Source organism: Lupinus angustifolius, chromosome LG19 (assembly GCF_001865875.1).
Source record: "Lupinus angustifolius cultivar Tanjil chromosome LG19, LupAngTanjil_v1.0, whole genome shotgun sequence".
NCBI classification, from domain to species: Eukaryota; Viridiplantae; Streptophyta; class Magnoliopsida; order Fabales; family Fabaceae; genus Lupinus; species Lupinus angustifolius.
The window spans coordinates 17,710,265-17,730,924 of NC_032027.1; the positions used below are offsets into that span (position 1 = coordinate 17,710,265).

Here is a 20,660-nt window from a genome sequence, read left to right on the forward strand (position 1 = left end):
TTTTGTTTTTTTATTTTTCCAATATAGAGTATATTAAATCCTAATCAATAAGTTTTTTTATTATAAATGTAACCATACGAAACAATATGAATTGCTGGAGGGAAAATTCTTAAAAGAAAGTTAATATTTAGTTTTTGAGTTATTTCTACTCACTAATTTAAACCATTGAATTTTCATAAAATTGATGGATAAGATAAATAATAAGTTTAAACTTGGAATAAGTGGATCCTCCTAGTAATTTATCTCATTACTTTCATAATTGGTGTTCATTATGTGGGCCTTGGGTCTGATTTTGTGTGTGTATGAAAATAGAACAAAGCCCAATTTCCACTCTATCTATCACAACAACTAACCCTAATTCTCTGCAAATCGTTTTTCATTCGATTCATTTCATTCGCCGCACTCTCTTCAGAACCCGATTCACTCATACCCCGTCATCATGGTAACTTTCTTCTCCTCTATTATTAATTTTCTTAACACTTTTCTTTTCTTCTTCATATGAATTAGGGTTAATTGATTTGTGGTATAATATCATTTGGTTTCATGAATTAGAATTGAAATTGAGGAAATGGGTATGTTGAAAAACGTTAAAAGAGTCAAACTTTGAATTGTAGGTGAACGTTCCAAAGACAAGGAAGACATATTGCAAAAACAAAGAGTGTAAAAAGCACACACTGCACAAGGTGACACAATACAAGAAGGGTAAGGATAGTACTGCTGCTCAAGGTAAGAGACGTTATGATCGGAAGCAATCTGGTTATGGTGGTCAAACCAAGCCTGTCTTTCATAAAAAGGTAATTTTTTTACTATTAGGGCATTTTCATGTATGTTAAACCTTAATTTAGTCCTCTGAAGATTTTTGGGGCCTTTGGTAGAGATTATAGCGTATTTGGGATTATGAGAATTTTGTCTTAAGTTTATTAAAATTACTAATGAAAGTAGTTTTTGGTTTTCCTAGGAACGTTTTTTTTAGCTTATTTCAATGAGTTTAATAAGAAATTTTAGGGAAGTAAGTTCCTTCTAGCTGTTTTCGAGAATGAAACTTGTGGAATAATTTTGTTTACCCAAATGTGACCTTGTTAGTGTAAACCCTCGGTTTTTGATTTCGAAAGATTAGTGTCTCTCAAGATAGGTCCGTACTTCAAAGAATCATTGGTTGATTTAGGGAGAGTTTGAAGAGCTTGTAGTTTGCATATGTTTGTAGGCTTAAAGCATATTTTCTTAAATTTATTACCTTGTTATTTTCCTATGAACTCTTTTTCGCTTTTTTGTGCAAGCTAATCAGGGAAGCATATGTAAATAAGCTTCTGTTTGCTTAGTCCACTTATGTTTTTTTAGCTTATTTCAAAGGCAGTCTTTTTAGCTCTTTTTTAAATATCGAATATGAGCCTTGTTAAGCGGTTTACCGAACATCTTTGTTCCCAATTATTAGGAGGACCAGTGCAATAATGTTTTTAAAAAACAGAAAAAAGTTGAGGACCTATTTGGGGACACCATAATCTTGCCAATTAAGCTGTTTACGTATATATCCTTAAAGTGGGTGTTTTTCTTGTTGATTAAATTATTAGAAGGATCATTGTAGTGATGTTTTAGAAGACAGAAAAGTTTCAAGGTCCCACCTTGTGACACTATAACCTATCATAATCATTTGAGTACTGAAGAAAGGGTTTGCTCTTCTTTATATTATATATATTCATATGATTTTTATTTCAAACTTTGCTTCTGGCTAATCATACTTCAAAATTGTTTGTTAAATGAATAGGCAAAAACCACTAAGAAAATTGTCTTGAGGCTGCAATGCCAGGGTTGCAAGCATGTCTCCCAACGTGCCATTAAGGTTAGTTATTCACCATACTGAGAACATATCAATTTTGTTTTTGTGGTTTACTATTTACTTGTTTTTTTGCTAATGGATGATTCATTTCCATGTTCTGCAGAGGTGCAAGCATTTTGAGATTGGTGGTGACAAGAAGGGGAAAGGAACATCTCTTTTCTAAGTCAAGATTTAGGATCTGCAGTTTTACTGTTTTTGCAACATCCCAATGTTTTGTTTTTTCTTTATGGATTGATTTGTGTTAGCTATATTTTATCTATGCAATACATTTTTGTGGTTGACAAGTGAAAGCTATTACTAATATTAATGACTACTTGGTTCCCTTCCTTGCTTATTTCTGGGTTTCATACTTTCATCATTTTCTTTGGTATTGTTGCTGCGGCCTAAAATCTCTGTTGCTATAATACAATTTGTGAATTTAAATATTTATATAAAATCTTAACTGAAATGCATTTCCTTGGATCTTATACTTGGTTTGGGGGAGTTTGATTTTAAACATGGACCTTGATGTTGTTGGTAATGCTAATATGCTATCAAATAGTTTCTTTGCTCTGCCCCTGGTTTGTGTGAATGTTGAGGAAGTGAAGTCAAACTGCAATTTCATACACCATTTGGCAATACAATGTTTCAAGAAATATGTTCACTTATATATATTACAATGAAAAAATTGATGTTTAGTTTTTAAAATGTTAATATTATTTGATTTACAGAAGAAATAAACTCCTTCATGCCTCTGGATTGATAAAATTGTTTAAGAGCAAGCATTGCAAGCCTCTATAGTTGTTATTTCAATCTTCAATCCATGGTAAAATATTATAAACTAATGTGTTGATCCCAATTAAGAATGAAAAGTTTGTGACCCATAGTGAAAGATTAAAATGGACAATGAAAGAAAACAATACCATTTCATGACCCTATCAATCTTCAAAGTATGCTTTCACATGTAGTCCTAATATAAAAACATTGAAAACAAGTGTCTCTAATGGGAATAACATTATTTTTTACTAGTTTAACGATAGTAATTCCCATAGTTCTGTGGATACCCTCCCACATTAGTAGGTGGTTGTCCTCTCATGCCATCCTTTGCATATTGCTGCCACATTATCTGTTCTTCAACTAATAGCCTTTGCTTCTTCTCCATCTCGGACATTTGCACATAAGATGGAGGTGCTACGGCTAATGAAGCGGCGAAAGGGTCTACACTTGCTGAACTTGGACCACTAGTCCCGGATGTTTGTGGTGCTGGCAATGCTAGCATTGCAGGCCTTCCGGCTGAACCGAGTGCCACGCTGCTAGCACTTCCACTCACTCCATACCCTGGTCCTTGCATGGCTGCATTCATTTCTGCTTGTTTATACATTCCATCCAACAACAATGTGTCAAAGCCTCCTCCTAATGCTGGCTTCTGGTTTGTTAAGTTGCTAGCTGTTTGGACTAGTGCTGTTTCCCAATCTGCTTCCTCGTCGAACGCGTGCCATGGAAGTGCTTGTGTTGCACTTGATGTTGTTGCAGCTCCATCAAATAAAGCCAATGCTAGCTTGTTGGCGTGTTCTTCGCTACTCATCATTTCATCTCCTAAATTCAACAAATCACCTACTGTTTGTTCAACCTTTTCTTCTTTTGGCACTTCTTCCTTTGGTTCCTCTTCCTTCACTTCAATGGCCGGTTCCTCATTGAATCCCTCCGGTGGTGGCAGCGCCTTGATTGCATTCATATCCTCTTCCGGTTCAGGTTCCTTAGATTCCTTATCTTCGATGTTCTCTTCTTCTGCATTAGCTTTCATGTTTTGTGATAAAGCAGACTTGTCTTTGATAAACTCTTCCATGACCTCTAGCTTCTTTTGTGTTATCTTGTCAATATCTGGATACTCGGAAGAGCGTGCAATGCCAATGCTCTTAGACCAGCCATAGAACGATTCTAGCTCGTCATACTGTTTTCCAACACGGCAGAAAATGTCGTACACCTTAGCACAGTCTGCCACATCCATGTCAGGGAAGCGGTCTATTAAGATACATAGTATTTCTGTTATGTTATAATATATCTGAAAACTCTCCTTCACAAACGGGTAGAGTGCCACAATCACAATTCTATGGTTCTTTGCTCCTCCTGTTACATTGAAATAACTATTAGGTTGGTTTTAAATTGAAAGAGTATATGATTATTCATCTAATGATGCATATTTCAAACAAAATGTGAACTGATATGCAATATTTCATAATATTTGTTTAGATAAACATTTTTAGTCATTGCAAACCTCCATTAGGAGTTACAAACCTGTCGGACGACAAGCCAAAAAGCGTTCAAGCAGCAACTGCAAATGTTGCAATTTGGAAAAAATTTGCTCGACCTTCATGTCACGAACTGGTGTAGATCTTACGACGATTTCTTTATCATTGTCCCTTTCTTTTTCTTTTTCTCCTTCCCTTTCCTTCTCTATTTCCCTCTCTGTTTCTCTTTCTCTCTCCCTTTCCTCCTCGTCTTCATCAAAACCAAACATGCTGCGCTTTCCACGCCGACTTTGCATCCTGTACTCAAGCTTTTCATCTAGATACAACGCGTATGTGCGCACAAACGTAGAGAAGTCCCACGAACCAGCTTTTAAGTTGTCGCGAAAATCAGACATATTGAGAAGGCGAGTCCCTCGTCGTGTTGAGAAGAATATCTCCTGCTCATACGCAGGATCGCCCTCAGCTAGCAGCCTTTGAATCAAAACAAGTGTTTTCAAAGCCACCGTCCAACTTTTAGTCTTGTTGAGACGCCTCGAAAGGGTGTTAACGCATGCACTTATGAATGCTCTAGAGTAACATGTTAAGCTTAGAATCTCCCTTATATACTTCTCTTCAGAAGGGTATTCATCATGCCTTGTTGCCTTAACAATGGCCACATCAAGATCAGCAAGCGAGGTGCTACTTCCGACCTTGGCTAGGCCGATGCTTGTTTGATCCTTCACTGCCCCAATGGCCCTTCTCAGTGAGCTTGGAGGCATGTTTGGTTTATATTTTTAGCTCCAATGACTTATTTTAATTTACTCTTGATCTTGCTGCTAAATGTTCCGATTTCACAGCTATTAACTTTGTTGAATATATCCTCATATGTCCAAAACTGCAACATAATGCAAATTTGTTGAATTAGTATGTCAAGTATCATCATTTTCACATAGAACATTGCAAGTATGATAACTTTTCCTTCTTGCATTGTTTTGTTATGAGTCATGTTCTTTGAAAATCTTATTTGACATTTAAAAAACACATCAAAAAAAGTAAAGAAACATTAACTAATGTCCAAATTTTGATGTACATATGAAACATTTTCCTTGACACTAAAAAGATAACAAACATGTCTCTATCAATGCCTTAGAGTAAATAACAAAAGTAACCACCAAAAGAAAAACTCTGAAATGAAGAAGGGTATACAAGAATGATAGAATAGCCAAGAGGAAAAAAAGGTTCTTACATGTTTGGAGAGATTATTGTAGCATAAACAGAAATGCTTATTGATCTCTCTGCATGTAAAAGAGAATAAAGATATTGCAGGTATATAGAAACAAAAGTGTATTTGTCTGGTTCCTTTAATGCCAAATATTTTGAGGTAAACAAAAAAAGAAAGACAAAGAATAGAAAGATAGATAGTTATTTCTATCTGTCCTCTATTCCATGTTCCCTTAACTTTGTTCCTATCTAAGGGACAAACATTACAACCCAAATTGTCAAATTGGTTAAGCATTGCCCTTAATTGTAGCCTAAAAACATGTGAAACAAATGATATGTAATGACATGAATTATGTCCCAGGAATGTTTAGCAACACATTTTTGACCTTTTCAATGGTAATGTTACCAACTTTAAGTTTTCTAATTGTAAAATTCATCACTTTTTATATCAAGTATCGTGTATTAAAGTCGAATGTAGATGATAAATCGAAATCATTTAAATCCAAGTTCAACCCATGATCTATTTGAATTGTAATGTACTAATACTTTCTAAATCCATAAAAGTATACAATTAAATGAAAATTACATAACATAATATACTTATAAATATATATCATTGGGCATCATAGCCACTTGTACAATCATTATTTTTCAGTAGGAAACATTTGCATTTTAGGACCAATTGATGTGTTACATTACATTACACAATAACAATGGATATAATGAGATTAAGGATAAATTGCTAAGAAGCACTAATCCTCCCAATAACTATAATAATATATATATTTTCACTTTAATTGAACTTTGAACACTTGTGCCTAATCTCTCCAATGAAACCAGTTTTGACTCCAATTTGACCCATCTTCACAATGGACTCAACAAAATCAGCTTCAAAAGAAGGCCCAAAAATTGGGTTATTAAAATAAGACTCTATAACAGATTTGGTCACAATATCATCATTAAGTCTAGCATCAGATTCTAGCACAGCAAAATTTTGTCTTATGTTTTTGAAAATGTGTTTGTCAAATTTGTTCTCACTCCCTTCATCCATTGCAATTCGGACATTAATATCTCCATTCTTAGGGCACCTTGCCCTAAGCTTTGGGAGCAATGTTGGGCTTATAGCTGGGTCTGTTCCACTACCACTTGGGAAAAAATGGTATAGTCTTCTGGTCATGAAAAAGCATGCTGTGGTTCCAATTGTATGAGCTCCTAAATCATTCAATCATTTATTAATCAATCACTTTCATAACAAATTAAGAATACATGCTACTGAGTATTACTTCTCTTAAAAACAATGACAATCCTGACAACAAAAATTTAATCTTAACATCTAAAATTGGTGTTGTGTGGACCGGATCTGACCGAATGATCCGATTGTGTACTAGAATCAGGAATAGATACATATAGACTAGAAACTATCAAGCTAGTCAATCTGCTAAAAACCCGATTGTAAGTGGTTGGACCGACCATCTCGCTCAATTAAAAAATCAAAAAGGAATAAATGCGTTAAAATCAACTCTAAACTCTATTCTATCTAAACTCTTATCCATCATTATTTTGGAATCCATTATATTTTTTTAATTATATATATGATGCTGTTCGGTCCAACCAAACAATTTAACCATTAAAAATTTAGAAAAAACTTCTTCCAGTTTGATGTCCGACTCAGATATACAGGTGGAACAAAATTCAGGTGCTACACTTTAGGTATTTATGTTTCCATTTTCTCCAATAAGAATAGTATAAGATATATAACAATTCATGAATGAAATTATAACCTACATGCCACTTACTATTTCTACACATATTCTAGTTTTTCATTCAAAGAATGAGACATAATTGTGTGGCTATGAATACGTGTAACAATTGTAGTGCTGCATGTGCACCATTTGTAATAAAAATCAAATAATAAATTCAGTCTTAGCTTCGAAAACCAAACTTGTCAAAGTCTTCACAAGTAGGTGAAACATTGAGGGGAACCAAGCCAATAAATCAAAGCTACAAATATTTTGCATTCTTTTGAGAAAGATAATAATGGATTTGTAGATAACTTGTCTTTTTCCGCCAGTAAAAATACGACATGTATATTATTTTGTTTAACTTTAAAAATATTTTTATAGAAAATAATTAAATATAACATAATTCAAATTTTATAGACTAAAATAGATAACGTATTTATATCAGGAGATACTTTATTCTCTTTACGCCTTAACAACATTATATTTGACATGATGTTATAAAAAATATTAATTAAACCAAAGTCTTTCAAAACTTTAATGCACGTATATATTAAATTCAGAATCTGATAGATCCTCTTAAACAAACATAGTCATATATGAATAAATGGAATATGTGTAATTGTTCAGAATCATTTTTTTATTATGTCATCACCAAGTTCATTAAACAAAAAGTGGTAGATGTTAAGTCAACATTTCTTAAATCCAAAGAATGTCAAAATGTGATAACGTGACTTGGTTGAAATATGATTTCATATCATAATCAACCAAGTTTATGAACATAATCAATTTCCCACATAGGCATAACTTCTTCAATTGATTTCATTGAATTGTTGTTTTAAATCAAGAGTGTGACTATTAATATAATATAGATTTATATCATGATTTAGGTAGCATGGCTTATATCTTGTAAAGTAATGTTTTTGAGAGAGGATGACTATGTTATTTTGACTTGTGTGCATATATAAAAGAAAACATCTATGTGCAACAAATTATTGTGACTATTTTGAATTTATCTCATAAAATATAAAAGACTTTTTGACAAAAATTAAAATTCCTGTAAAAGTTGCATCGACTTATAAAAAAAGAGTAAATACCCAATTTGGTCATTTTAATTTATTGAGTGCTCCACTTTGATCCAAAAAAGTAAAAATTCAAGTTAATCCTTAAAAATAAAAAAAATACGAGTCAAACGGACTCATGAAATATGCTAAAAAGACTAGTTTAACTCACATTTTATTTTTTAGAGACCATTTTGAGTTTTTCAATATTTAAGAGACCAAATTAGTACACACAACAAATTTTAAGGGGCCAAAATATGTCTTTACTAAAAAAAACCTAAAAAAGTTTATGCTTAAATATGATTTTAGTTTTTCATCAAATTGTATATTTTTTTAATAGTTTTTACTTTTGGTTTTAGTCCTCAATGATAATATGTCAACATCATTTTTTATTGCATCATTTATTAGCATGACACATCATTTGCAATTGTTAACCACTTAGAAATTAAAAACCAACATTTTAGAATATAATGAGCAAAACAAATAATGTATAATTTGCTTCTCTTTGGCCTCATATTACTTAATTACCTCTTCAACAACCATTTTCTCACCTACTTAACATAATAATTAAGATGAAATTGTTTATATAAAATAAGGATCATCTCCATTAATGAAGAAACAAATGATTGTTTTTCCTAATATTTTTAATAATAAAAAGTGATTTCATGGTAAATAGAAAAATAAAAATATCATTATATATTATGTTTAGTGTGTTATTATATGATACTTGCTCGATTTGTATATCTGTGGTTAGAGAGAGATTATACCACTAAGAAGGACAAGGTCTTTCTGTGTGAGGCCTTTGTTGATAAACTTCTCACTGAGTAGCCCAATTGAATCACTAACATCTGGCATGGCATTTGCTAGTGTAATATTTGACACCAATCCATCTCTCCTTCCAGTTGGAACTTGGTACATTGGCCCATTTGCCTGCATATATTTAACGAATTAACGAAAATGATATATTCTCTTACGCACACGAAAATAAAATATGTGATAAAATTGTACTTTATTTATTAATGATTGATTTATAAGTAACATGTCATTTTCTTATTTCTTTCTTGTGGGTATAATAATACGTAAGAGAATTTAATATGTAACATATCTTTACTCACAAATTAATAGTGTAATACCCTTTATCTTCATTAAAAAGAATATGATGAAATTAATAAATTACAAGTTTGGGATAAAGTTACTAAGAAAAATAAAATTTAAGACCAAACAGAAAGAGTGATATAGAAAGTTGATAACTCAATCAATGATAAAGAGAGAAAAGTTTCAAATGAAAATGTTAGAACTAATAGAAAGAATGGGTACACATTTGTTGTCTCACAGTTTGTGTCATTCTATGGGCCATGAATTTGTGATTTGTCAGACTCAATTATTAAGTATTTTAGTGACCAATCACAAACTCATGACACATAGAATGACACAAACGGTAAGACAGCAGCAGATGTGCTCCCGAAAAAATCTCATCAAGTAATAATCAAATCAAGTGAATCAATTTTAGTACCATGACTATGGCATCTCTTGCTGCCAATGCAACTATGTCAGCACAAGAAACCACACCAGGGCAAGAAGCTTCTAATTGAGCCTTGGCTCTTTCTATCACATCAAATCCTCTAACCCCTTGATGCCCAAATGCTTTTTTCTCTGAAATATCTCCATTATCTATCAGAATTGAACCATCACATCCCTGAAATAATATCAACAACAACATTAACAACATGAAAAATAACAAATATAAAGAGTCAAAGACAAAGATATAGGTGAAAAATAAGAGATATATACCTCAACAAAACAATCATGAAAATGAAGTCTGAGCAATACAGCAGCCATGTTTTGGTCAGAAATGACAGCACTTTTAACAACATTATGAACAATGGTTTCAGCTTGAGGACATGTGTTTGAGTAGAACCCAACTTCAAGATTTTGACTCTCACAAAAACAACCCATTAAGATTAATAAGAGACACAAAAGAAAGAACCCCATTGCAGCAATGAATGTAGTATTATCAACTAGAACAAAGAACAATGAGCTAGCACACCAATATATGCATATAAAATATATGTATATATAGATATGAATGGTAAGTTTAATTGTAAGATGACAAATTCTAAAATAATGGTTACTTACTACTATAAGGAAGAAAAGTGAAGAGTTTGAAATAATCAATAAATAGTGACAGAATATTAAAGTAGCATCTAATGGTGTTAGCAATCGTATATATTTATTGACTCGAACCATGTTACAAACTATGTTTACTTAAATGATAATGAAGCAAAAAAATAAAAACATAAATATTTAAAATTTTTAATTAACACGATTTATTTTCATTAATACGAGATATGATTCAGGACAATATAATGTGAGTTTGTAACGTGTCAAGTAAAAATGCATGAGTGATTCTTAACTCTTTGTTCATTTATTCTCTTTCCTTAACTCAATGTTCTTATGCATTCCTGAATCACACATTCATTTCCAAGCACTGCATGCACACACCTCAACTTTTATATACCAATAGCTGGAAGCCTATAAATTTGTTTTTTGTTTGAAGATAATATTTTTGAATGTGAGGTGATGAGTGGAGCCTATGTCAACAATAATGAGCATCTTTTTCCTATTTTATTGATGTTCATAAATCTTACTCAAATTCAATTTTCCACGCCACCACCATTTTAGTATAATAATGTCTTAATTATGGAAAACAACCTTCAATTGCTGTTTTTACTTGTGGATTGAAAGAGGGAAGGATCATATTATTATATCTAAATAATAAAAATGTTGTATTGTTCTATTTGTATTTTTTTGTTATTTATTTGTCTCTCCGGTACTTAAGAGGATTTTAACTTCTTAATTATTTTGTTGGAGTTAGGATTCTTATATACAAGCACATCATAAACAAAATAAAAAATAATTTGATATAACATTTTTACCATTTATATATAATGAAATAACATTTTCACCATTAAATTAAATGTCAAAGCTTTGCTCCATAGTTCCATTTATTTAAAATCATAAAAGAATTTACTTACACTACACTAATCTAATAGAGTAAAATCTTGCTAGATCTCCAAGATGACCGAAAGGTTAAAAATTTGATTCTTGAAACGATATTTGTTGGTAAGGTCAACTATACACTCCAAAAAAGAAAGATTAGTTCATAATCTATAAGATGAATGATACTCTTTGTAGTACAAAAAAAACATAAATAAATCTATTCCTAAAAAGAATACCCTTCAAAAAATTTAAAAACCTCCTTCTATACCCAATAATTTACAAGTTGCACGTGCGATATTCTGGCACGTGCAAAATAGCACTTTTGTTCTGAAATCAAAAACAGCGCATCATAGTACTTGTACATTGTTCAGTTTGTTGGGTTTTGGAATTGGTCTCTTTCGACGCTCACCAAAAACCCTAATACCCTTCTCTGGCAATAATTTGTTAGGTACTCTTTTCACATTCATTATTACTCTTTACTTCAATATTCCTGTGTTTCCGAATTCAATTTCAATTTCAAATTTTTTTTCTTTTTTTGATATTTTGGTTAAAAATCATGCATTATAAGCTAGAAACGTTGATGGGTTTTGTTTTATTTCATGTATTGAAATCATGGGTTGTTTGGGTTTCCTTGGAATTTAGCCCTGAAATGTAGATGTATAATTGTAGTAAAGTTGCTACCTTTATTCTTTTTGGCCTGATTTATTTGTTTATGAATTGAAGGAATGCAAATATGGTTTAGTTTGGAATTTGTATTTTATGATGAAAATGATGTGATGATAGAAAAACTGATGTGGTTTCTTAATTCTGACATATTTTGTTTTATTTTAAATCTTTGATACAGAATGAAGTTTTGAGTTTCTGTGTGCCAAATTGAACCAACGTTCTTGGTAGAAACCAGCTACATAGTGTTTTTAGCATGTTTGAGTAACTAGCAGAATTGATTATGCACTCTCTCATAAGATGCAAAATGGTTTTATCAAGCTGGTTTGGTCAGGAAAAATTATTGTTTGAGTAAAACTTTGGACAAATACTCGCAACTTTTGACCTGATGTTTATATTCGAAAAATATATAGACAACAAAGATCCAATAATCTTGGCGCAATAGTAAGGTTGTTTGACCTTGGAGATCATGTGTTCAAATCCTGACACTCTCTACTTGCATGGGTAAAGCTGCATACATTTTCCCTTCTCATATCCCACTAGGTGGGAGCCTCGTGCATTGTACAACCTTTATCAAAATTGCACTTCGAAAGTGGTTCTACTTGAATTGAAAATGTTTGAACAAACTCAGAATTTCTAAATCAGTTTTTCCCACAATCTTGCACTTACAGGCACTTATTAGTATACTAGTATATCTGAGGTGAAAGTAAAAATCCTATCCTATAACTTATCTGATGTATGTGCTATGAGACTTCAAGGAGTTTTATGCTTGGTATATCATGGTAACTTTTATATTTGATGAAAATAAGTTCTGTAGTCAGTAGCACGCAGTGTAGTGGTGTAGTGAAGCGTTTTTCAATCGTGGCACATCACTGCTGCTACTGCAGCCATCGCGTCTGCTATATGCAGCTGCTAGTATTATCTTCCATGACCGAGATTTTCTCCGTCCTCAAATAAAAGCCATTGCAGACTATCCAGTTGTCACCTTCGCATAAAGGCTATAACAGAGACCCATCTTTCTCATACAAACCCACGACACAGAGATCATAGCAAGTTCTATTTCAAAGACCATAGCAGAAATCCACCTTCTTCTTCTTGCTCTACTATTGCTTGAGCCCCTTCGTGTCTGATTAAATTACGTTATTACGTTTATTCATGTGGATTGAGTTTCTCCTGCATGTTGGTGCCTGAGTTCTGTCTAATGTTAGTTTTCCTGCAAATATGCAGTTTCAAATGTCGGAAGCGGATGAGTTTCGTTGCTTCATTGGTGGCCTTTCATGGTCAACATCTGATAGAAAATTAAAGGATACATTTGAAAAGTACGGCAGGCTTGTTGAGGCAAAGGTAACTAATTTAAGGGCTTTTCTAACATGTGTCCAATGGCACATCTAATTTTACATTGGGAATTGGTGCATGTATAAAAGTTACATGCTTCAATAAGCTAGTATCCACCAACCTGATGCAAACTTGTCCTTTTTGAACAAGTCAAATTGTGTCATCGGGCACAGATTGAAAAGACCCTTGATTTAAACTTATTTCTGAGAAGTTTGTTTATGGCTATGCTTCATTCATGGTGATGCCTATGCTGTACTCTGGCAACTTTGTTCTTTGTTAATATAGGAGGAGAATTGAATTCTTGCAGTATCTATTGAACTTATATTACAGAATTGAGTAAAAACCAGAGAAAATAAATTAATATGGTATAACGAAGAACTAAGAAATAGGTTTGAGGTACATTATATATATGATTTGGTTATTGTTAATGTTCTGTTTCTCGATAATGGTTATTCATTGGCATTTAAGGCGTAAAATGTATTTTGATTTAGGTGGTAGTTGACAAATTCTCTGGGCGCTCTCGCGGTTTCGGGTTTGTCACATTTGATGATAAGAAAGCTATGGAAGAGGCTATAGACGCCATGAATGGAGTTGATTTAGATGGTCGAACTATTACTGTTGATAGAGCTCAGCCTCAACAAGGATCAAGTAGAGACGGTGGTGATCGCCACCGAGAACGTGATCGTGAGCGGGGCCGTGATCGTGATTATGGAGGTGGTCGGGGATCTAATGGTGGTGAATGCTTTAAGTGTGGTAAACCTGGTCATTTTGCTAGAGAGTGTCCCAGTGAAGGTGAAAGAGGAGGAAGATATGGTGACATGGAAAGTAGATATGGTGGCAGGAGTGGTGGTCCTGATAGGAATGCAGACCGTTCTTCTGGTCGGCGCAATAGGGATGGTGGTAGTCATGGTGATTCTGGCAATGATCGATATGATCGTGATCGAGCTGGACCATATGAGCGACGGGGATCCGGAGGCTATCATTGACAACTTACCTGCTTGTATGTGATGTTGGTTTTGTTTGCTGAGAACTAGTTAAGTGGTATATTCAAATCAAACTTCAGTCATGGTCATAAATTTCCTTTCAGTTCTACCACAAGGTTGAGCACACTAATATTGTTTTCAGTAATAGGCCGCAGAACCTCTGCACAACTATCATGAAAGGAAATTGGCTTTGTGGTTATCTCTAAAATTGTACAATTTCTCTGTCATGGCTTGTTTGGGTCAACCCATTTGGGCCACTTGACCACTTCAGGCAGGCCCAAAAAGTCTTAGGTTATATTTCAATACTAAAATGATGTCTAAACCCATCCTATGCACGTAAAGGGTTTGTACCATCAACAACAGCACAGAAATATAGCAGTAGCAAAAAAAAACAGTAACATACAACCAGCAACATCAGTAAAAAAAACATCCACAGTAAAAAAAACAATAGCAATCTCTTCAGCAATAAAAAAATATATCAAGAGTTGTGACTATTTCATGTGTGAATGATAACTCTGCCCAATTAACAACAAACAAGTTCAGAATAAAAAAAATTAGTACCACTCAACAGGAAGGAAACAATATATGCCGAGTTAACATGTACCAAAAATTGATGTTACCAACTGAGAAAAAAGGTTAGCATTACCTCTACATTATCATTTTAAAATATTAGTATTATTATTTATATTTCATTTTTAAAATCAAAATGAACAAATTTAACTATAAAAACTAACAAAAAGAGAGTACGGCATGAAAACATAATAAAGGGATGACTGACAATAACAATCAATAAGAAATGGATGAATGAAACTAAAAAAGAAGTAATATTTTTAGAGTGTAATATCTTTGTACTATCAGTATTAAGATTTTGTACACAATCAATATATTATTCATCATTCATTTGTATTACTTTTTTTGAAGAGACAATAATAATTGAAAATAAACAAATGAATAGTAGACTGAAGCTATAGTCGGTCCATAGATAATAGAAATGGTATTATCAGTCTATAATTGTGCATACAATTTTTTCTCATACAATCAAATTGGTACATGTTGCTACTAAGTTAGGCAACTCCTAATTTAATTTTTAAAGGGGTTTTTTTCCTCCATCAAAAGGATTTTGTTTGTTGATAATACTTGGTAGGAAAACAATTCTTCAACAACAATGAATAACTCTATAGGTGAGCATGTCATACAAACAAAATACAAGATTAACATACAAAATTCTTTACTTAGAAGAAAGGCACGAGATTTGTCTTAAGGCCAAAATACATCTAAAAGTCAAGCATCACTAAAATGATAGGTTATCACTCAGCTTTACAATTGACTTGGTCACTCGTCAAGTTTCCTAGAACAGCACCTGGTGCGGTAAGTGACCAAGAGATTATTAACCAAGTACAAATATACTTAGTCCAATCATGAAACTAGTAAAATAGAACTCCATATATCTTCGGCCTGATTCAAAGCAAGAAACTACATCATTCCACACATCCCAATACAATATTGGAAGTTTCACACTTCACGGCGTCACTTTCCTGAAACCAAACAAATCCACAAAACAACCATTCCTATCACATAATCATTCTAAAGTAATTCAATAAAACACTCAGCGCCATATAAATAATATAAAGATCACACCAAAAAACATATAGGAAGTAACCAGACTAAGAACCAACTCTGCTAGATGAACCTAATGTAATATTTTTAATACCTTGTGCTATCTGTAATCATTTTACAACTTTTCTAAGAAATCATAATCAGGTCCTGTCACAAATTCATGAGCTGCTGATACAGATCATTTGGTGCATCGATTTCACTCCAGTATCATATTTAAATCACATACGTAACGAGGTTGGAATCATGAAACTGCGATTCAGAAGCATTCTGTGTGATTTGCAAAAGACCGGGTTCCAAATTGAAAAGGGTTGGGTCATGAACAACCTCATGATTCTGGAGAAGGGTAGTCTGAAGAATAGTAATATGATTTGTGCTACAGGTTTTCTTAAGTTGAAACCAAGTCGCATACCAAATGGGTCAGGGCAGGAACAACCCAATTCGTAAAAAATGCTTTTCTGACCTTATTGATTCGATTTTTTAATGGGTGCAGGGGGAAGTGATGAAAGTTCTTCCCCCTTCTGATTCTAGGCTTTTTAAATTAGTTTAAAATATGGATTGTTGGTCCCCACTGTGTTCTTTATATATTACTATATGACTTTATGTTAATTAATTTTATATTTTAGTTTATTTGTTACATGTGTTATTTAATGTTAAAATGATTAAAATCTTTTGTTTCTTTATATACAAATATATTTTATATTATTGATCATGTTATCATATGATTGACTATTCGATTCACCATTGGGAAAATAAGTCTTCTCATTCAAGATAAGAATCCCAATTTGATAACCTTGTTCCTACCATCATCAAACCACCAGTAAGAACCATCATATGACACTACTGATTAATACAGGATAGCAGAAGCAGCCCATCTCTACTAGAATGGAAACTTTCTAAAGTTGGAAACCACATCACCTTACAACAAGAACAACCAACCAACAAAAAACTACTAAAGGTTACCAGCCATCACAAAGTTACTCTATTGAAATGGCATTGTTTTCAGAATAATGCATTCATCTTGAGTATTGTCCATCTAAAATCCTACCTGGATATTAGATTAAGGGGTGCTTCTATGATACAAGTGGTTAAGTTTGTGTTACTATGCACTAGTTTTATTTTAAGTGCAAAAATCGATTTTGCCCTCACCTAACCCAATTTCCACCTATGCTATGACCCCACCCAGACACAATGCCATGAGAAAAGAGAAAGACCTAAATGAGAGATAGTGGCACTTTGGAAATCATGTTCAACCACCTCCATGTCTCAAGTAACTGGCAACTGCCAAGCACCATAAAAAAATAGGGTTCTCTGCAGAAAGTTCTTTATCTGATTTGGGTCGTGTTTTAATCATCTGTACCCCCTGGTGGTGGAAGTGTTTGATCTGGTTTGAAATTGTTCATCTGAGTTAAAATTCAGTGGTGTGGTGGGGTTGGAATGGGTGATAGCGGTGGTGGTGGCATGGAGTGGTTGCAGTGGTGGTTGTTGTAGAAGAGGCGAGGTTAGTTTTTTTGGTGGAATACAGGAGAGGTAAGTTAAAAAGGGCAAAACTGTATTTTTTATCAGATTTTTCTTTTCTTTTTTAAATCTCGACCTTTATCATTTTTACTAATAAATTCAATGGACATTATTAACATTGAGTGTGTTACCTAAAACGTAATAATATAGTAGACACTCTTGAATTACTGGCCCAAAATATGATTCAAGGGTATGGTCAGCAATATTTGATGAAGCATCTAAACAAGCAAAAATGAAGAGTAGAAGACTTGAGAGATCACACAATTAAACTTCAATAGGATGGATAGAATGAAGAGGAAAATCTGTTATGAAAATCTACCTCCAAGTTATAGATTGTCTATCATCGTTTTAACACTGAAATTATTGATAACAATTTTCTTATCATTTTTCCTTTTTCGAGTCAATAACTTTAATGCCTGGCTAGAAACAAAAATGAATTAGACTTTGATTATTGCCATAGGTTTAAAAGCAAAATCGGAAGAGCAAATGCGATGTTCAAAATGATAACAGGGAAAGAAAATAACAGCATTAAATGTTAACCGTAGACAATGAGAGGAGGAAAAACTATCTATACCTGTACCCTTCTAGGATGTCTCTCTGAAATGTCACTTCCATGAGCTGAAGATTGCAAAGTAGCATGAAATGACTGAGATGAAGCATTAGATATTGCTTTTACTTCCTTTGAACAATTGAATGGAGCCCTAACAGCTGAGTCCTGACTCTCGAGACAAATCTCATCATTAAGGATCTTGGGCTTACTATCTAGATTCGTTTTTAACCTATACCTTTTCCTGCTGTACTTAAAAAAATAACGATCACGCTGTCCCTTGCATATTCCTTCTCCATGCATTTCGGAATCCGCTTGCTTGCAATCAGGTTCCAAGCCACTATCTAGATTTGTTTTTAACCTATAATTTTTCCTGCTATACTTCAAAAAATAACGATCACCCTGTCCATTGCATCGTCCTTCTCCATGCAATGCATAATCTGCTTGCTTGCGATCAAGTTCCAATCCACTGTCTAGATTTGTTTTTAACCTATATTTTTTCCTCTTATACTTCAGAAAATAACGATCACGCTGTCCATTGCAACTTCCTTTTCCGTGCAATCCAGAATCTGCTTGCTTGCGATCAAGTTCCAAGCCACTATCTTCTCCAGTGAAGTTTATCAGCCGATCAGAACAACTTCCCTCCCCTTCCTTCAGCATCTCTTCCTCACCATGAAATTCAGCTACATGTACATTATCTTTTGAACTACATTTTGAATCACTCCTACCCATGCAAAGATGACTTGGATCAGCTGAATAATCACTATCCAAAGATCCTAATGAAACCAAGGGTTCAAATGAAGATTTATCGGCGTCCTCATTTAGCTTATCATTATTAGATACTTCATGCTTATCACAACCACCAGCATTCCCCAAGCTCAATGTCTTGGACGATGAACCATCCCTAGCAGCCTTACTCTTTGAAGTATCCAAACAATTCGTATTCAATAAGCAGTGACTCTTTGAAATCCTTGGAGGGCAAATCATATGTGAATGCTTCTCAAATGTCACAGCTGAACCATCAGCAACCCTTACATTATCCCTCTTGAGAGATCGCACATTCTGACTAACCTCTTTTCGGTTCCCCGCCAATCTCAAACCGTTATCTGCCTTCTTAATAGCTCTTTTAGCCACCACACCTTTCTTTATTGCCTCCTCTCTCACCCTAGTAGCTGTCTCAACCTTATTCTCCTCCGCACGACCCACATCATTAACTAAACCCTCCATGGACCCCACCAAATCCCCAGCCCCCAAAACCCTACAATCACCACTTTCAATTAAAACCCTAGATTTTCCTTTCTCAGATGAAACCCTACTACCTTTTTTCTTAATCATCCCACCCTTTGCTTTCATCATTCTCATTCTTCTAGAAATTGCCAATTGTTTCGGGATCCAACAATCAACACAAACAGAAAACTCAGAACCCAAACAAGCAGTATATGACCATGGAGCAGTATCTTTACAGTCAAAGAAACAACTTTTATGCACAGAATGGCGACACTGAACGCAACTAAAACAAGAATCTATTTCAGAAGACGCTGTTTCAGAAAAACAATATGAACAAATTTGGGAAGATTCGACTTTCGAAAAACACTTGCTGCAGAGAAGAACTACACGCCATTCACTATAAAGAGGTTGTAGTGCATTCTTACCATCAACATTGCTGCAAATATCAACCTTGAAACCGCACGAGTGACATTCTGTCAACTTCGGCAAATCCCTAGTTTTCTTCTGCTGCGATGATGGAAGTGAATGAGGATTAGGGTTTTCCGATGAATCGATGATTTGAGACTCTGTTCGTCGTTTCTTCCGTTGATATACCTTCATCGCCAGCAATGAGATTCAGAGATTGAGAGATTTTCGAGAACAGAGATGTTAGGGTTTGGAAAATTATGAATTAGGGATTTGCTACTATTTCGGTTCCTATTGTTTATAACTTTCATTTTATATTTGTAACAAAAATAAGTTATAAAAAATTGTTTAAAATCTATCCGCTCTCATTTTTTTTTTGTAATGTCAATATATCATTTATCGAATGAAGATTGTTTATTCTAAACGATATTTTATTTTATTTTATTATGTGTTTCAAATCCATTAAAGTGTTTCATTTCTTTACTTTTTCCTTTTAAAATTTTTATTTTATTCATATATTAATATGTGATTGGTTTGAGACAAGGAATGAAATACGATTAGGAATATATAATCTTCATTCATCATTCATCCTTGTATTAATACTTTTGTTTAAGAGTATGTATATGAATGTTAAATAATAATTTACTGATTGTATAAAAAATATTTATATTCTGCGTGTCAACCCACATTGAATCCTCCTATAAACAATTCTTTCATTACCAAAAACTATATTTCATTTTTTTGACGCTCTATATTTTGTGGTGTCCACCATGTTTCGCATACTGGGTTGCTACAATTTTCGAAGGATCCAGATCAGGCCCAAAGTGTTATTATGGCAAAAAAAAATTATTTTTATGGTGCAGTGTACTATAAATGATTGGGTAGATGTTTATAAAGTTAAGAATCATTAAGATGACATTTAATCGGTCTTGAATATAGTTCAATCTCAAAGTTATGGCACATCTTTTAAACTTACTTTCTATCATAATCATTAATTATAGGGAAATCTAATGATTTAAATTGACGAGTAAATCTAAATTACCAGATGTTCATAAAATTGATGTCTGGGGTGAGTCTTGGAGTAAGTTGATCCTCACTCTCATTTTTGTTGTTACTTTCCTTTTATAAAGAATTAGAACTAAAGATGAGTAAATTTTGAGTAACGAGAACTAAATTTGGTACATAAAAAACAATTAAAATGGAAGATATTTTAATTCTAAATTATCAACATTTTTTGAGTAGTAAATATTCTTTATCTTATAAACTTGAAGTATAGACACCCACGTCGATGAATAATCAAATTAAA

General features: G+C 33.4%; 5 protein-coding genes across 9 annotated transcripts; 2 read left to right on the forward strand and 3 right to left on the reverse strand.

Moving 5' to 3' along the window:
* On the forward strand, positions 301-2,168 carry LOC109334200 (60S ribosomal protein L44). Its single transcript, XM_019569830.1, has 4 exons — positions 301-442; positions 615-794; positions 1,763-1,837; positions 1,938-2,168. Exons 1-4 carry the CDS (start codon positions 440-442, stop codon positions 1,995-1,997), a joined length of 318 nt encoding a protein of 105 aa, XP_019425375.1. The 5' UTR covers positions 301-439; the 3' UTR covers positions 1,998-2,168.
* Positions 2,782-5,525, reverse strand: LOC109334196 (putative clathrin assembly protein At1g03050). Of its 2 annotated transcripts, XM_019569821.1 has the most exons (3): positions 5,288-5,525; positions 4,109-4,936; positions 2,782-3,940 (listed from the first exon to the last, which is right to left on the reverse strand). In XM_019569821.1, the coding sequence occupies exons 2-3, from the start codon at positions 4,818-4,820 to the stop codon at positions 2,844-2,846; spliced, it is 1,809 nt and encodes a 602-aa protein (XP_019425366.1). In that variant the 5' UTR covers positions 4,821-4,936; positions 5,288-5,525; the 3' UTR covers positions 2,782-2,843. The 2 variants fall into 2 exon arrangements, with proteins under 2 accessions (XP_019425366.1, XP_019425367.1); XM_019569822.1 differs by lacking the exon at positions 5,288-5,525 and having other exon boundaries at positions 4,109-5,039.
* On the reverse strand, positions 5,845-10,111 carry LOC109334199 (peroxidase 43-like). The gene is made up of 4 exons (XM_019569829.1): positions 9,854-10,111; positions 9,576-9,758; positions 8,830-8,992; positions 5,845-6,474 (listed from the first exon to the last, which is right to left on the reverse strand). Exons 1-4 carry the CDS (start codon positions 10,052-10,054, stop codon positions 6,056-6,058), a joined length of 966 nt encoding a protein of 321 aa, XP_019425374.1. The 5' UTR covers positions 10,055-10,111; the 3' UTR covers positions 5,845-6,055.
* Positions 11,429-14,274, forward strand: LOC109334276 (glycine-rich RNA-binding protein RZ1A-like). Of its 2 annotated transcripts, none has more exons than XM_019569955.1 (3): positions 11,429-11,505; positions 12,953-13,069; positions 13,552-14,274. In XM_019569955.1, the coding sequence occupies exons 2-3, from the start codon at positions 12,959-12,961 to the stop codon at positions 14,044-14,046; spliced, it is 606 nt and encodes a 201-aa protein (XP_019425500.1). In that variant the 5' UTR covers positions 11,429-11,505; positions 12,953-12,958; the 3' UTR covers positions 14,047-14,274. The 2 variants fall into 2 exon arrangements, with proteins under 2 accessions (XP_019425500.1, XP_019425499.1); XM_019569954.1 differs by having other exon boundaries at positions 11,429-11,510; positions 13,552-14,273.
* Positions 15,212-19,653, reverse strand: LOC109334274. Of its 3 annotated transcripts, none has more exons than XR_002106082.1 (3): positions 17,750-19,653; positions 17,495-17,595; positions 15,212-15,578 (listed from the first exon to the last, which is right to left on the reverse strand). XR_002106082.1 is itself a non-coding variant. In XM_019569950.1 (3 exons), the coding sequence occupies exons 1-2, from the start codon at positions 19,547-19,549 to the stop codon at positions 17,502-17,504; spliced, it is 1,890 nt and encodes a 629-aa protein (XP_019425495.1). In that variant the 5' UTR covers positions 19,550-19,653; the 3' UTR covers positions 15,212-15,578; positions 17,495-17,501. The 3 variants fall into 3 exon arrangements, 2 of the variants coding, with proteins under 2 accessions (XP_019425495.1, XP_019425496.1); XM_019569950.1 differs by having other exon boundaries at positions 17,495-17,591; XM_019569951.1 differs by lacking the exon at positions 17,495-17,595.